Here is a 17258-nt window from a genome sequence, read left to right as displayed (position 1 = left end):
TGAATGAGCGTTTGTTTGAGTGAGTGTTTGAGTGAGTGAGAGTGTTTGAGTGAGTGAATGTTTGTTTGAGTGAGTGAGTGAGTGGGTGAGTGTTTGTTTGTTTGAGTGAGTGAGTTAGTGAGTGAATGAGTGAGTGTTTGTTTGAGTGAGTGTTTGTTTGAGTGAGTGAGTGATCGAGTGAGTGATCGAGTGAGTGTTTGAGTGAGTGTTTGAGTGAGTGAGAGTGTTTGAGTGAGTGAGTGAGTGAATGTTTTTGTTTGAGTGAGTGTTTGAGTGATTGAGTGAGAGAGTGTTTGAGTGAGTGAGTGAGTGAATGTTTGAGTGATTGAGTGAGAGAATGAGTGAGTGTTTGAGTGATTGAGTGAGTGAGAGTGTTTGAGTGAGTGAGTGAGTGGGTGAGTGTTTGAATGAGTGAGTGAGTGTTTGAGTGAGTGAGTGAGTGTTTGAGTGAGTCAGTGTGTGTGTGTGTGAGTGAGTGAATGAGTGAGTGAGAGTGTTTGAGTGAGTGAGTGAGTGAGTGTTTGAGTGAGTCAGTGTGTGTGTGAGTGAGTGAATGAGTGAGTGAGTGAATGAGTGAATGAGTGAATGAGTATGTGAGTGAGTGTTTGTTTGAGTGAGTGAGTGAGTGTTTGAGTGAGTGAGTGATTGAGTGATTGAGTGAGTGAGTGAGTGAGTGAGTGAGTGAATGAGTGAGTGTTTGAGTGAGTGATTGTTTGAGTGATTGAGTGAGTGAGAGTGTTTGAGTGAGTGAGTGAGTGGGTGAGTGTTTGAATGAGTGAGTGAGTGTTTGAGTGAGTGAGTGAGTGAGTGTTTGAGTGAGTCAGTGTGTGTGTGAGTGAGTGAATGAGTGAGTGAGAGTGTTTGAGTGAGTGAGTGAGTGTTTGAGTGAGTCAGTGTGTGTGTGAGTGAGTGAATGAGTGAGTGAGTGAATGAGTGAGTGAATGAGTGAATGAGTATGTGAGTGAGTGTTTGTTTGAGTGAGTGAGTGAGTGTTTGAGTGAGTGAGTGATTGAGTGAGTGTTTGAGTGATTGAGTGAGTGAGTGAGTGAGTGAGTGAATGAGTGAGTGTTTGAGTGAGTGATTGTTTGTTTGAGTGAGTGAGTGATTGAGTGTTTGAGTGAGTGAGTGAGTGAGTGAGTGAATGAGTGAGTGAGTAAGTGAATGAGTGAGTGTTTGTTTGAGTGAGTGAGTGAGTGTTTGAGTGAGTGAGTGAGTGTTTGAGTGAGTGAGTGAGTATTTGAGTGAGTGAGAGTGTTTGAGTGAGTAAGAGTGATTGAGTGAGTGAGTGAGTGTTTGAGTGATTGAGTGAGTGACAGTGTTTGAGTGAGTGACAGTGTTTGAGTGAGTGAGTGTTTGAGTGAGTGAGTGTTTGAGTGAGTGATTGAGTGAGTGTTTGAGTAAGTGAGTGAGTGAGTGAGTGAGTGAGTGAGTGAGTGAATGAGTGAATGAGTGAATGAGTGTTTGTTTGAGTGATTTATTGACTGACTGAATGAGTGTTTGTTTGAGTGAGTGTTTGTTTGTTGTGAGTGAGTGAGTGAGTGAGTGAGTGAGTGAGTGAGTGAGTGATTGAGTGAGTGAATGAATGAGTGTTTGTTTGATTGAGTGAGTGAGTGAGTGAGTGAATGAGTGAGTGAGTGTTTGTTTGAGTGAGTGTTTGTTTGTTTGAGTGAGTGAGTGAGTGAGTGTTTGAGTGAGTGAGTGAGTGAGTGAATGAGTGAGTGTTTGTTTGAGTGAGTGAGTGAGTGATTGTTTGTTTGAGTGAGTGAGTGAATGATTGAGTGAGTGTTTGAGTGAGTGAGTGAGTGAATGAGTGAGTGAGTGAATGAGTATTTGAGTGAGTGAGAGTGTTTGAGTGAGTGAGTGTTTGAGTGAGTAAGAGTGATTGAGTGAGTGAGTGTTTGAGTGATTGAGTGAGTGACAGTGTTTGAGTGAGTGAGTGAGTGAGTGATTGAGTGAGTGTTTGAGTAAGTGAGTGAGTGAGTGAGTGAATGAGTGAATGAGTGTTTGTTTGAGTGATTTATTGACTGAATGAGTGTTTGTTTGAGTGAGTGTTTAATTGAGTGAGTGAGTGAGTGAGTGAGTGATTGAGTGAATGAATGAGTGTTTGTTTGAGTGAGTGAGTGAGTGAGTGAGTGTTTGTTTGAGTGAGTGAGTGATTGAGTGAGTGTTTGAGTGATTGAGTGAGTGAGTGAGTGAGTGAGTGAATGAGTGAGTGAGTGAGTGTTTGTTTGAGTGAGTGAGTGAGTGATTGTTTGTTTGAGTGAGTGAGTGAGTGAGTGAGTGAGTGATTGAGTGAGTGAGAGAGAGTGTTTGAGTGAATGAGTGATTGATTGAGTGAATGAGTGATTGATTGAGTGAATGAGTGTTTGTTTGAGTGAGTGAGTGAATGAGTGTTTGAGTGAGTGAGTGAGTGAGTGAATGTTTGTTTGAGTGAGTGTTTGAGTGAGTGAGTGTTTGAGTAAGTGAGTGTTTGAGTAAGTGAGTGAATGAGTGTTTGAGTAAGTGAGTGAATGAGTGTTTGTTTGAGTGAGCGAGTGAGTGAGTCTATGTACATGTATGTATACATGCACTGTATGCATCTATACAAACACTCACCAGCCAAGGGGACTGGGTAGATGAACTGCTTAAATAATAAATTGCCTTTTTTCTGTTAAAGTAGACATTTCATAGACAGTAGTACAGGGTACGGTAGTAGAGTCCACTTTGTTATTACATGACTTCTGCGATTTTCTCTTTTACCTTGACATATGTAGCACATGCGTGTGGCTGCACCCTCTACATGCATCACTGCCCCACAGGTACATGCCTCCTGTTAAAACAAAACAAAACAAAGAGAAAAATCACATATACAACAGGGGCGTGAACCACATATACATGACAGGTCGGTAAATTATTATATACATGTCAGGTACAGAGATTATGTATACTATATATGAAAAGTTTCCATTCCTAATATGAGTTCTCATGCATGTGAGTGTATGGTCTGTATATGCATTTTGTGTGTGTATTGACATGTAAATTATAATGATTATGCTTGAATAAGACATGAAGAATATCACTTTCATATGTGAGAACCGCACTTACTGTCTTTCTCCCTGAAACATTTTTGGCACAAATTCCAAATTTTTTTGTTCGATCTGTAAATATATACAGGATATATATATATATATATATATATATATATATATATATATATATATTTACAAATATATACTTGTCTTTTTTTCTTTTTCGCTTATTAAAGGTAAATATTCACATTTTTGACCACTTGCCCCATTTCCAGTTTCATGGACTGATGAAAAAGAAAAAAATATATACATATTATTTTCTCTGAACAATTAATGCTGTTCTACATCCACATTTCTGACTACCTAACCACAAAACAAACATAATTTGACTTTTCAAGCCTGTACAAAAAGCTTTGAGACCTACTTCACTGTGCACCCATAATTTTTAATAAATTAATTAATTTATATATATATATATATATATATATATATATATATATATATATATATATATATATATATATATATATATAAATTATTATATATAGTGGCCTGTTACTTTACTTTTTTGACTAACAAAGGAGACGAGTGACATGCTACTTATCTACAGTATCATTCAACAACATAGAAATATGGCAAGGGCCCAAAATTCTGAACTTTAAATATATATTTATACCTATTGATAACATTCCAATCAATAAGGCACATACCTAAAGACTGAAACAAAAGTGAGGCCAGGCGCATTCTCTCTTGTTGTATTGCAGGGCACTGGAAGGAGGTAATGCAGCCACGAGACTTCATGAATTCAGTGGCAAACTTGAAGGAAGGCAAAAGTGTTTTGACGAGAAAAATTATTTAATAATATTTGTCACTAAATACATAATCAGACAAGTATTGGCGCTTTAATATATCAATGTACAAGGGTATATTATATATGATAATAGGTTTAAATTCAATTGATTGACACATGCCTGCAGTGATTTACACTGGGTAACAGAAATGAACTTACTGCAAGTGTGTGGATACCACATGACACGGAATCGGTTTGCAAATTGTGTTTTGTGGTTTTAATGTTCCACTCTCCTTTCACTCCCCTTGAAGCTGCGAACGCACTGTAATCAACAAAATCACAATTACCACTAACATCCAACTCCAACAGTTCATTTTAAAATAAATATTTTGTAATCATCTACTCATACCCATATCAGTTAAAACTGTATTTCAGTTGTTGCGTCCTCGTAACAAAGCTAATCTACAGATTGGAGTACTTATGCTAGTCTTGAGCATGACTGTGCTAGAGTCTGTATACTGTAAAATAGTGTGAGTTGTGAGGCAGTTGGTTAGAACGATCAGCTGTAAAAGGACTTAACTGTCACCCCCCTTTTTGAGAATGGGCATTAAAATGCACTATTCAAACTTAAATGGTTGTAATTCAAGAATGCTTTGGAATATAGACCTAAGTTTGGTCTTGTTTTAAAGATAACACTCAGCAGATTATTGCTAAAATTAAAGTATTAAAAAGTTTAAATTTACAGTAAAAAAATATACTGTAATTAATATTTTTCTTTTATATAAAATAAATATTTTACAAAATATTTTTTACTACAATAACCACCGGGTGACATTGAATTCCATTGATTTTAACTGTATGCATTCTGCCATAACAACTTCATAAATTTCTGTCCAAATAACACTTCTTTCACAAAATATGAAACCTTGAGACTCAGACATTTCTGCAGTGGCGGCTGGTGCTAAAACAAACTGAATTATTAATCCAGGACTGAATGTAGGCTAATTGTTAAATAACAATTTAACAGTGATAATGTAGTTATCATTAGCCTAAAGTTTAGCTAAAACTTCAGCCGGTAGGGTTGGGAAATAGCCAATTGCCAAATAAATCTGAATTTTTGGGCTAAATGGCGATGTATGGTATAATCTGAGTATTTAATTATTATTTTTCTATATGAATAAAAAAAAAACTGTATTTAATTTTTTTTTTTTAATATTTAATATCCTGATCAATATTGTCCTACAAACAATGTTCATATTGAAGGTTATAAAAACAAACATAGTGAAACCTTGCTGTCTATCTGCAGTCTATCCAAAAAAGGGGTCAAATCACATTACATTCTAACATTGCAACATTACAATCTAAAAACAAAATAATGCTTTTTAAAGAAGTAGTTAAATTTACTAAACTTTGTGCTAAAAACAAAGCTAATATCATAAAAATACACATGTAGGTTTGAAATTCTCTAGCACATTTATGTTCACCAACAACAACAAATATTCAACAACAAATATTTTAGCTAAATATATTTATAATTTAGTGCTAATATATATTTTAGTCAGAATAATTGCGCTCCTATTCTATTGCGCTCCGTCTGTTCGGCGCGCATGCACGCGGCGGCGCTCGTTCACGGAAGTTTAGCTCATGACAACAAGCTGGAAATATTGACTTTCTAACATTTACAGATGGAGAATATGTCCGTGAAATGTAAGTTATGCACTGAGGAAATTATTGGATGTCACTTCAGCTTATGGCTAAATATTATTAGAGGTATATTTGTTTCAACCAATCGCTGCACAAGTGAAGTTTACGTGTGATGACGAAAGCACGTTAGTGCGAGCCCTCCCGGAACCCATAGAGAATGCATTGCAGTGCCTGCAGTTCGAAAAAAAAAATCTTTGAATGTAAGTCTATGGGAACACTCTGGGCGATTTTCGGCCATAGTGAAATCGCCCAAAAAGAGGCGGTACTCCACAGAACGTGACTTGGCGCTGATTGGACTATATCCAGAGGCAGAACAACAGTGAGTGACTGCTAGCGTAACTCTGTGGTTGAATGAGATTGTGATTGAAAAAGTCCCTTTCACACTTTGGTGGTGCGTCGCCCAATCGCCCTAATGAAGAAACCTCGGCTGCATTTCTGACAATATGTGTTTTGTCAAGATTAGAAAATATTTTGATAATAAATTATGAAACAGAATGATGCCCAAAAGGGGAGGAGCCTGATAAAATAATTTAGAGTACCGTTTCTATGGTAACGCAATGTCCAATTTCAAAACAGTTTTCACAGGATGAATTCTGAGATTGTAAGCTTTCAAATGATACCTAATTTATGATAACTACTAAAATATGTAATGTAATAAAAAAGGCGATAAAAAAGATATTATATTTTAGAGGATAATATATACTGTATATTATACTTGTTAGAGGATAATATTATTTTATATTTTTTTTATTGACAAATACTAGATTATATGTTTTATTATGACCTTTTAGCATGAAAACCAACATTTCAATTAAAAGTGTGTGCGTCGACTTTTTGTGACAAAGGTCAGAACTCCTGTTATGGATATTTTTTGAGGTGCACTCTTGTCATAAATTCATCTATTTCTGTTCCTACATAATTTGTAACAAAAAACAGTCCTGAAATATCTATTTAGGAGTCTTAGACCTTGCTGACAAGCGTGTTGCCCGTCTCAGTGTTCTCCAAGATAGAAACGACTCCACTATCGCTCACTATCGTAAGGCCAGGAATGACGTTAAGCGTATCACACGCCAGGCCCAAGAGCAGTACTGGCAGGATCTTAGTCGGAGGGTAGAACGGTGTGCAAGTACTGGGGACATACGCGGCATGTACAGCGGCATCAATGAGGCACTGGGTCCTACAGTGAAAAAAACAGCACCTTTGCGAGCCAATGATGGCACCATCATCAACGACCTTCCAGGCCAGCTTGGTAGATGGGTTGAGCATTACAGCTTGCTGTATGGCACTCCTGTGGATGCCGACTTGAATGCTGTTTCTGCTGCTGTACCACAACTACCTGTTTTCAACGAGCTGGATGCGGAGATCTCAACAATGGAAATCGAGTGTGCGATTGCAGCCATGAAGGATAACAAGTCACCGGGTAGCGATGGAATTCCAGCGGAGCTGCTGAAGTGTGGCGGGGCAGTGGTGGTCAGACGGCTTCACTGCTTGTTTCGATACTGTTGGCAGAATAAATGCATCCCTAGCGAACTCAAAGATGCCAACATCATTACTCTTTATAAAAACAAGGGTGACAGGCAGGACTGCAACAACTATCGAGGCATTTCGCTCCTTAGCCTTCCAGGAAAATGCCTTGCCCGTGCAATCCTCCCAAGACTGCAGCGTGTTGCTGACCAGGTTCTGCCGGAGAGTCAGTGCGGCTTCCGTGCTGGTCGCTCAACCTTGGACATGATTTTCTCAGTTCGCCAGCTTCAGGAAAAGTGTGTGGAACAGCAACGCCCATTGTACATGGTGTTTGTTGATCTGACTAAGGCTTTCGATTATGTGAGTCGCTCTGGTCTCTTCCACGTTTTGCAGCGACTTGGTTGTCCGGCAACTCTTTTGGCAATACTCCAAGGTTTCCATGATGGGATGCGGGCAACCGTACAGTTCAACGGTGCCCGCTCAAACGAGTTTGATGTCTGCTGTGGAGTAAAGCAAGGGTGTGTCCTCGCTCCCACCTTGTTTGGCATCTATTTCTCGGCTGTGCTGCGACGGGCGTTTCCGGATCCAGGTGGGGTTTTGCTGCACACCAGGTGTGATGGCAACTTTTTCAGCCTGGCTCGTCTAAGGGCCAGAACCAGGGTGAAGCGCGTCCTTGTGCGTGAGTTGCTCTACGCAGACGACGCTGCATTCGTGGCTCACACTGAACAAGAAATTCAGGAGATGTGCAATTCTTTTGCCACTGCCTGCACAGAGTTCGGACTCACCATAAACCTCAGTAAGACAGTGGTGATGGCTCAGAATGTTCTTGCTCCCCCTCACGTCACCATCAATGGCACAGTGCTGTCGGTTGTCGAAAAATTTGTCTATCTCGGCTCAACTCTGACAGCAAACAACAGCCTTGATGCTGAACTGAATACCAGGATCGGTCGTGCCTCAACAACCTTTGGGCGTCTTCAGTCTCGTGTCTGGAACAACAGCCACCTTTCTCTCAAAGTAAAGGTGCGCGTATATGAATCCTGTGTGCTCTCTGTTTTATTATATGGAAGTGAAACGTGGCCTACATACCGGCGGGAGGAGCACAAGCTTAATGCTTTCCACTTCCGTTGTCTACGACAGATCCTTGGCCTGTCATGGCAGGATCGGGTCCCGAACACCACTGTATTGAAGCTCACTAACAGCAGTGACATGTACACCGCAATCCGGAGGAGACGTCTTGGATGGATCGGCCATGTGCGTCGTATGCCGGATGAACGTATCCCAAAATCCATCTTCCATGGGGAGTTAGCTGTTGGACATCGCCCTCGTGGCCGACCCAAGCTCCGTTTCAAGGATGTCATCAAGCGGGATATGAATGTCTTTAACATCAACCCTGACCGATGGCATCATATTGCGGAAGACAGGGCAGCTTGGCGGTCTGCGCTGACAGAGGGCATGACTCTGTCATGCCAAGCTTACATTAGCTTTTGCACAGATAGACGGCATGCTAGACATCGTTTAGATCGGCGCTTGCGCTGCAAAAGGCCTTGATGATGAGACCTTTCCAACGATATATAGTTTGTCATGATTAGATTAGGATTTAATTGTAATATAGTGAAGTAAACTTAAACGTCCCATTACGGTGACACTTAAGGGGTTAATGACGCAACAGTGTTAATAATAATTCATTACATTTATATAGCGTTTTTTTTGGCACTCAAAGTGCCCTTATAGTAGATTTTAGCTCATTAGATGACTGATATCACTATAGTAAACCAAACAATAAATACCTACCTCCAGTGTTGAGCAACTGCTTGGCACTGCCACTCTGTCTCTCCAAAGGAGTTGAAGTAGGTGATGCACCTTCTGTTAACATTGCAATGCTAAAACAGAAATATTTGAAGTTATAATAATACCATAAGACACTTATTGCAATACCATTCACTCTGCCTTCTGGCCCTGACATGCTCCAAGTTCCGTGGTCCAACACCTCATACCAGCAGAAAATTGCACCAGAATACATGATGCTGACTCTCTAGAGTTTGAAGTTTGGAGTACTTTTAAAGTGTTCCAGGGACATGAAAAAAACTCTTGTGAGATGCAGCTCATCACGGTGTCAATCTTTTTTATTCATAATTTGAGCATGTAATAAAAATAGTTTTTTGTATTTTGCCTTGAAAATTTGAATATGTTAATCTTAACATACTGTACTTGAAATGCAAGCATAACATTTTAGTCAGATTTGTTAACTTTCATGAGTTTTGTGGTGTTTAAGACATATTGTTACATAAATAGAAACATTTGGAAGTGGTGATTTGGCAGATAACTAAGATTTTTTGTATAAATACAGAAATAAATTGGAATCCACATGTGAAAATGATTTATCCTTAAAAAGGTTTGACTCACAAAAAAGCTCCAGTGACTGCCACCCTCAAGATAAGCGCCAAACTTCTCTGTTGTCCCTTTAAAAATGTTATTCTGTAATTCAGAGAAATAGAATAGAAATCAAAGGAATAAAATATAACCTAGTGCATATGACAATCATCTAGAATAAATTATATACTGTATAATGTAAAATTACACTTACCTTGTTAAGGACATTACATATGGAATCCATGACCTGAAAATGTAAAGGAAAAATGTGAGGTAAAATAATTGAACTGCTCTATATTTTGAGTCAAATAGAAATGTTGTAAGTCATTTATCATCAGTCCTGTTCTAGACTGGACTTTTAAGGTACAAAATGCCCAGATGTCAGAGGCATGTTTTGGTGCTGGACAAGAGCCAATACACAAAGCATGCCGTTTATTTGTTTGCATTCTGGGGTTAAGTTCCCGGTTTGTTCATATGTATTTCTGTGTTTTTCAGCATCTGACTAGCAAAAAAAAAAGTCTTTGTGAACTCCATGCAGAACCATGCAGAAACAAATTTGAAGGCTAAATGCTAGTCAGAGGTCATGGTTGTTTGTTTTGGTGGTAGGGTAAGTGGACAGGAAATAAGTGTAAGAATTAAAATAGCTTACTATAAGGATATTAAGTTACCTCGTCAGAAATCTCGTTGTCTCCATTAAAGTTTTAAAACTTTGTACTTGTAGATTGTATGGCCCCACACTTCCTATGGTGAATTCTGGCCTTTTAGTTTGGAGACACCTTAATGCCTTATCTACAAAGATGAAGAATAATGAATAGATTACACATTTTGCAAGCACATTGGGCTTTCATTAACAATAAAATTGTCAATAAATCAAATAAATCAATACAAATAAAATGTTTTATTGTCAAATCAATACAATTTAAAATGCCCATCTGATAACATTGCAAATGTATGTTTAAAACAGCATGCTGTGAGAAGTTGCTTCTCTTGCTAACGTACTTACAGAGTTTTTAGGAAACTTTTCTGTGGCACCAGTGCGAGCGCTAACAAACTGTCGCACCAGCAGAAAATGAGCTGCGGGTTTAGTTTTTTTTTTTAGCTAGACACGCTATAAAAAATATAAACATCTAAACAGTATTTTCATCTTTTATTGTTTTTCTTTTTTGAGCCAGAACGTCAGCGATGTTGATCAATTTTGGCTGGCAATTTTACTATTAAGGTTATTAGCGTTACTTCATGAGTGGAAAAATGCTATTCTAAAAACACAAATGTTTAGCCGTAGTAGAAGACTGATGTTAATTAATAGGAGATTGTAAAAAGGCATTAGTCTTACCTTGTAACTTGTGCGCTTGTTGGCAGGGGTGGGTTTTTTTATTTTTTTTTTTTTTTTTATTTGGTGGACTCGACGAGGGGCACACCGTGATGACATCATAAACGTTGATTGGCTGAGGCAGTTGTTGTCCCAGGGTCATCATAAAGATATTGGTCTCAGGACAGCTCCCACTTGGCAAATCAGGAATGCCTTTTTGCACAGAATACAGGATATTGTCAACATCTGAGCTATCTTCACAAAACAAAGAAAATGTGATCAAGCTTAACAACAATTGTGGTTTTGTGGTAAGAAGAACTGAATCTGCAGTAATAAGGTATCCAAGATTTTCACCAACAAAAGATCCAGAAAAGTACTATCATTCACTGCTACAACTTTTTTTTACCACATTAGGAAGATTGTCAGCTGAAGCCTGAGAAGTTCCACACTTATGAGGATTTCTACAACAATGGTGCTGTGAAATGTGGAAGTAATGTGACCGAAGTAAAATCTATTGTTGATTCTAATCGAGCACTGTTTGAAAAGGACAGCGATGAAATGGACAGAGCTCAACAGGTCTTGGAGCTGGGTGTTGATTTGGAAGATACACTCTAAAAAATGCTGGGTTAAAAACAACCCAATTTGGGTTATTTGACAACCCAGCGCTGGGTAAATATTGGACAGAACACATGCTGGGTTATTTTGACCCAGCAGGTTGGGTTTTTATACATTAACCCATCCGCTGGGTTGTTTTTAATCAGTGCTGGGTCAAACAACCCCCATGCTACAGGTTATTCATTTTAGATAATAATAATAAAAAAAAGATAAAAAAAAAAAAAAAAATTCATAACAATAATAACACTACTGTTTATTGATTCAATTAAAGTGTTTATTCCAGGAAATTAATATAATCAAATACATTCATGTTAAAAAAACAGTTCGACATCTGCAACATAAACGGAGGCCCACAAAAATCATTTGTGCTAAAATATTGGTATGTTAAAAGATTATAAAATGGTAAGATTCTCAAAATTCAAAACTCATAAACTGTAAAATAGCCTATAGCTAAAGATTCTCTTCACAAAGAATACAATAAAAAACACATAAGTACATACATTGCAATTCACTTAAATAAGCAATCATTTAGTCCTGTGCAGCAAAAATGGGAGGCACATAAAAACTCTGCGTATAAACAGTAAGTACAGTACATACATTACAATTCATTTTAAATAAGCAATCATTTAGTCATGTGTAGCAAAATAAAAACATGAAACTCTATACCTATAAACTGTAAAATAGCCTAGCTAAAAATTATCTTCACAAAAAGATAAAAAAATAAAAAAACTGAGTCAACTGTTTCAGAGTTTCCCCATTCACCAAAAAACTGTCCAGCCATTCCAAGCTCCAAGACAAAGGGGAAGGGCTTTGCTTCTCTCTGCCTTTCCAGGTAAAAAGCACCATGTTGGTTCCAGACTAAATGAGGAAAAGACAATATCAGACACAGATAATTATTTAAAAGTGTGTCTTAGGTTTTCATAAGATCAGTCTTAAATTAGTTAAATACCGTCTTAAATTAACTTAAAGAATTAGTTCACCCCAAAATATAAATTTCCTCATCATTTACTCACCCCAATGCCATCCAAGATATCCATGTCTTTCTTTCTTCAGTGGAAAATAAATTAAGTTTTTTTGAGGAAAACATTTTATTTCAATTCTACACAGAATGGACTTAAATGGTAGAGACTCTGAAGCTGCATTGAGACGGACATTTGAACCTTCTTTGAATGTTGGGATAGTTGGTTGTCATTAAAGTGTGTAGACACAATTATTCTACACAATCCATTCTGTGTAGAATAATCCTCAAATGTTTTCCTCAAAAACCGTAATTTCTCTTCCACTGAAGAAAGAAAGACATGGATATCTTGGAAGACATTGGGGTGAGTAAATTATTAGGAAATTTTCATTTTGGGGTGAACTAATCCTTTAAAGCAGTGGTTCTCAACTCCAGTCCTCGTGACCCACTGCTCTGCACATTTTGTATGTCTCTCTTATCTGACACACTCAAATCAGTTCATGGAGTCTCTCCTGACGAGCTGATTCAGGTGTGTTAAATAAGGGAGACATACAAAATGTGCAGAGCAGTGGGTCACGAGGACTGGAGTTGAGAACCACTGCTTTAAAGAGTTGTGAGAAAATGAAATGCGTGTCAGATCCAAGCAGCAATAACCATAAACGATTAAAACGATTTATCGTGCAGCCCTACAAACAGGTGTAAAGAAATGAGCCTGCTCTTTTTGTCCCCTATTGTTTTACTTATCGGTTGTACATCAATGAATGAGGTTCTTGCCTCTTGGATAGTTGGCCGAAAGGTTTTGTGGCCAATCTTGTACACAGGCGGGGGAAGAATGACAGGCAGGATTGTAAGTGCTAGTATGCCTTTGGAATCTAAGAATAGAAAAATGGCAAATTAGAATTTGTTCGGTCATCAGCTTTTAAATTAAGCAAAGTGCATTTCTAACTAAGGTCAACTTAGAATGAGTGAAATTAGCTTAAATATATGACAGTTAAATACGTACTCTGGTAATCTGAAAACATTTAGTGTTATTAAAGGTATAGTTCACCTTAAAATGCAAATTTACTCACCCTCATGTCAAATTTACTCGCCTCATTTACTCACCCTCACGTTGTTCCAGACCTGTACAAGTTTCTTTCTTCTGCTGAACACAAAAAGATTTTTTAAAGAATGTCAGTAACAAGATAGTTGACGGTAGCCACTGACTTCCATAATAGGAAAAAAGTACTATAAAAGTCAATGGCTACTGTTAACTGTTTTGTTACCAACATTTTTTCAAATATCTTCTTTTGTGTTCAGGAGAAGAAAGTCATTCAGGTTTGTAATAACATGAGGGTGAGTAAATGACGACAGAATTTTCCTTTTCAGGTGAGCTATCCCTTAAAGCAGTGCTTCTCAAACCCGTCCTGGGGACCCCATACCACTGCATATTTTGTATCTCTCCCTCATTTAACACACCTGATTCAGCTCATTAGTACAGACTGCAAAATTTAAATTGGGTGTGTCTGATGAGGGAGACATCCAAAATTATGGGGGGTCCCAGGACATTTGAGAACCACTGCCTTAAACCAAGAAAGGGGCAAACAAGCAAGGCTATCTATGAAATTACACTGACAACGACTAAGCACAGAAGTGGTAGCCTATGCCAGCCCTACAATATAACTGGTTTAAATTCACCCTACATGGTTTGACATTAAGTCTTGTCATGTGCTTGTACTTTGGTACTTGTACATGTAAATTGGCCATTCATGTTTTTGAGCTTATTTATTGTGAATGGTGTAGCAAACTCTGTTAAGGGTTAGGGTTGGCACTGGATGCAACTGTGAAAAAAAGATTACCTACAAAGAAAGAGAATTTGAAATGCAAAATTGTTCATCACATATTTACCAGCAATTTTTCAATGAGGCACTCAAGATTCCAGTTGAGGAGTTTTTGTTGAACAAAAATGTCCATTGCTGTAAAAGAAAAGAAGGAAACATCTGATTAGTAATATCTTTACAAAGTTAGCATGTCTTATACAATGCTTTTAAAATTAATTTTTATGCTGGCTCCAGTTAATTAAAAAATATATATTAAAATTATTTTATTGAATCATTACTTAAAAAATAATTTTTAACAGCTTAATTAACTATTGTTAATTCACAAGACTGTAAACAGAAGAAATGTTAATTTTGTGGATAATTAAAAAAATATTTTATAAAATCACCTGTAGATATTTCATAGAATATTTATTATTCATTCCAATGTATTAGTCTATCGGTATAACAATCGCCTGAGGGCATTGCGCCCATTGACTTATTTGATTGCAGTTTCAAGATAAGTAAAAATAATAAATAAATGTTGTTAATGTTTATTCTTCCTGACAGGTTTTTTTTTTTATTCATTCACGATTCAATGATCATCATAGTTAGTTATTTTAATGATTGTGAACCAAATTGCATGACAAACCAAAATAATAAATTGTATTAGGCTATTTAATACATAAGCTTGGTTCATCCTAAGGTTTTTTTTTCCTCTCCATTCTGTCACCTGATGGAGTGTGGGTTCCTTGCCACTGTTGTAGTTTTCAACAATATTATTGATTTAATTGCACTGACAATATCAGAAGATAACTGAACTGAACTGGATGACTTTTTTTCAGAGCCGGTTTAAGACCAAATTGTACTTCAGTAACTACTTTGATTATCTTCACATAGTTTCTGAACGTAACTGAAGCAACACTGAACTGACTTCAAATGAACAAAGACCGTTTTTGATAAGAATTGTACTGAGCTGGACGATGACATCACTGTTTTCTGCAGAAATGCTTAGCCAAATTGAACTAAGGCGCACGCACCCAAACACAGAGAACATACTGCAGCATAAGAAAATATTTTATGTAAAGCTACCTTTCGAAAATGAGTAACAAAAACAGTTAAATAATAGGTAACGTTAGACTTACAGCTTCTTTAGCATATCCAGCCACTAGCCAGTGACGTTACACTGCATCCATCCAACACCGCCGAGTCAAGTAACCCGCAACATTTCTGGAGATAAAACAGACACCAACAACTGTACTCAGACATTGTGACCGTGTTATAATTGGAATAATTGATGACAGACCGTGTAAAATAATGAATGTTATGTGTAACGTAACGTTAGCATAACGGTCGCTAGTTCGACAGACGCAAAATCTAGACTAGAGCATTTGGTCCGTCGTCAAAAATTCATAGTTCATTTCAACATAACTTCTTGTTGACTTTCTGACTTCTTTGACTAACGTTACTTAACGTAAGGATAGTTTTAATAAAACAGGGTTGCTCACCTTTATGCTCGCTCCTGCTTGAACCTCTCGTCCTCCTGTTGACGTAGTGAATAGTGATTTGAACAGTGTGGACAAAAGCGCGCGCGCGACTCCCGAGGAGGTAAGCGCTGGGTCAAAATTTCCAAAACAAACCCAAATGCTGGGTCATTGTCAGCTGATTCCTGAGAAAATAACCCAGCAACATAGTCAAAATGCTCAACCCAGCATTTGGGTTTAAAAAATAACCCAGCATTTTTTAGAGTGTACTTGGGCTGCATTGTGTCCTGAAACAGAGAAGGAGCGTCATGAATGCATTGAGCTAATGAAGAATAACATACTTCCTGAAGAAGATGATTCTGACACACTTATTCCAGATCTTGTAGCGAACCCTCGAACTGCATTCACAATTGAGAACAGTAATGCTACAATGTCTCGAGATGAAGCATTGTGTTTACTAAGATCATTAAATGCTAAACAGTCTGCAATATTTTACAAAGTTCGCGAATGGTGTGTACAAAAACTGCATGGAGAAAACCCTGAACCGTTTCGCTTGTTTGTTACTGGTGAAGCAGGCACAGGAAAAAGCCATTTGATCAAAGCAATATGCTATGAATCTTCTAGACTCTTGTCTCAGCTGTCTGACAACCCTGATGATAGGAGTGTGATTTTATGTGCATCAACTGGAGTAGCTGCATACATCTTTGGCGCTGCTACCATACACAACACTTTTTCAATTGGTGCTAATTAGGCTTGGCACGATAGTCAGTGTTACCGGTGTTACACGGTGTTCAGTCGCAACACCGGTTTCATCACTTGCCCACCGCAGCACCGCAATTTTTTTTTTTAAAGCATTTACGCAGTATCCGTATTTTCTGTCACCAGTTGACTAGCGTTGTATGATCACGCTCAACCATTCAAGCGCGACAAAACAAGAGACCGCGCTGTAAGTCCTGCCTATTACACACACACGCACACACACACACACACACACACACACACACACACGGAAAAGACGCGCGTCAGTATCGAGTTCTCTTTTCGGCCTTGAACAAAACATAACACACACAAATTATGCCAAAATGTCCGTTTTGTCAAGTGTCCTCATAAGAGCAAATTATTTAAATAATATCATAAATGAATGTAGAGATTTGTGAGAAAATGGGACGCGTGTCAGATGGAGTGTCATTAATGTTAATCAAAGAACAAAGGTAAGAGAGTAAATTAGGCCTACTCACTCACTACTCACTCAGACCCGGCGCCAGGAGGATTAGTATACCGGTAGCCTAATAATCATGAATGCACTTTCTTGTGTGCATGAATTAATCTTTTAACACATCTCCGGCGAACGGCTTCTTCATGCAAAAGAAAAACTCTTCATAAAGCGCAGTGAAATTCATGTGGCGTTTCCTGATGGAACGAGGTTTGTTCGTTAACTTCATTTTATACGTGCAATTCACACGAGCTCTAAACGAAAGCGAGACTGCTGCGATTAGTCAAACTTTATTAAACAGTCCCTCCAGGATTTTGCGATGTTGCGATCGCAACTATTAAAGCAACTTCAACAAATCCCCGTGAATTCAGTGCGACTTGCAAATTTGACCAATCACTGCAATTTTTCTGCAACTTTGACCAATCATCGCGGTCTCCAGCAAAGCGTCGTCCACTTTCCTCACGCAGCGGCTCACTCTCCTCACACAACGGGCGGCTCACTCTCCTCACACAACGGGCGACTCACTTTCCTCACGCAGCGACTCACT

General features: G+C 38.1%; 1 protein-coding gene and 1 long non-coding RNA gene across 2 annotated transcripts; both read right to left on the bottom strand.

The window, feature by feature from the left end:
* Positions 1-3743: 3743 nt before the first annotated feature.
* Positions 3744-12369, bottom strand: LOC311297658 (uncharacterized protein). Its single transcript, XM_084420045.1, has 8 exons — positions 11052-12369; positions 10670-10858; positions 10005-10125; positions 9551-9583; positions 9370-9441; positions 8758-8846; positions 4018-4120; positions 3744-3824 (listed from the first exon to the last, which is right to left on the bottom strand). Exons 2-7 carry the CDS (start codon positions 10809-10811, stop codon positions 4095-4097), a joined length of 483 nt encoding a protein of 160 aa, XP_084276171.1. The 5' UTR covers positions 10812-10858; positions 11052-12369; the 3' UTR covers positions 3744-3824; positions 4018-4094.
* A 445-nt stretch (positions 12370-12814) lies between these two features.
* Positions 12815-15586, bottom strand: LOC311296683. The gene is made up of 4 exons (XR_014628668.1): positions 15523-15586; positions 15160-15244; positions 14106-14173; positions 12815-13090 (listed from the first exon to the last, which is right to left on the bottom strand). It is a non-coding gene; the product is annotated as an uncharacterized lncRNA (long non-coding RNA).
* Positions 15587-17258: the final 1672 nt, after the last annotated feature.

Source organism: Rutilus rutilus (assembly GCF_951802725.1).
Source record: "Rutilus rutilus genome assembly, chromosome: 9".
NCBI classification, from domain to species: domain Eukaryota; kingdom Metazoa; phylum Chordata; class Actinopteri; order Cypriniformes; family Leuciscidae; genus Rutilus; species Rutilus rutilus.
The sequence above is the reverse complement of the archived record's forward strand: the minus strand, read 5'-3'. Positions and strand labels throughout refer to the sequence as shown.

Coding starts and splice junctions, on each gene's coding strand:
- LOC311297658 (XM_084420045.1), bottom strand. CDS start 10,811: ATGATGACCCTGGGACAACAACTGCCTCAGCCAATCAACGTTTATGAT. Junction 10,126..10,669: donor ACAAGCGCACAAGTTACAAG/GTAAGACTAATG, acceptor TCATCTTTGTAG/ATAAGGCATTAAGGTGTCTC. Junction 9,584..10,004: donor ACAACGAGATTTCTGACGAG/GTAACTTAATAT, acceptor TTACATTTTCAG/GTCATGGATTCCATATGTAA.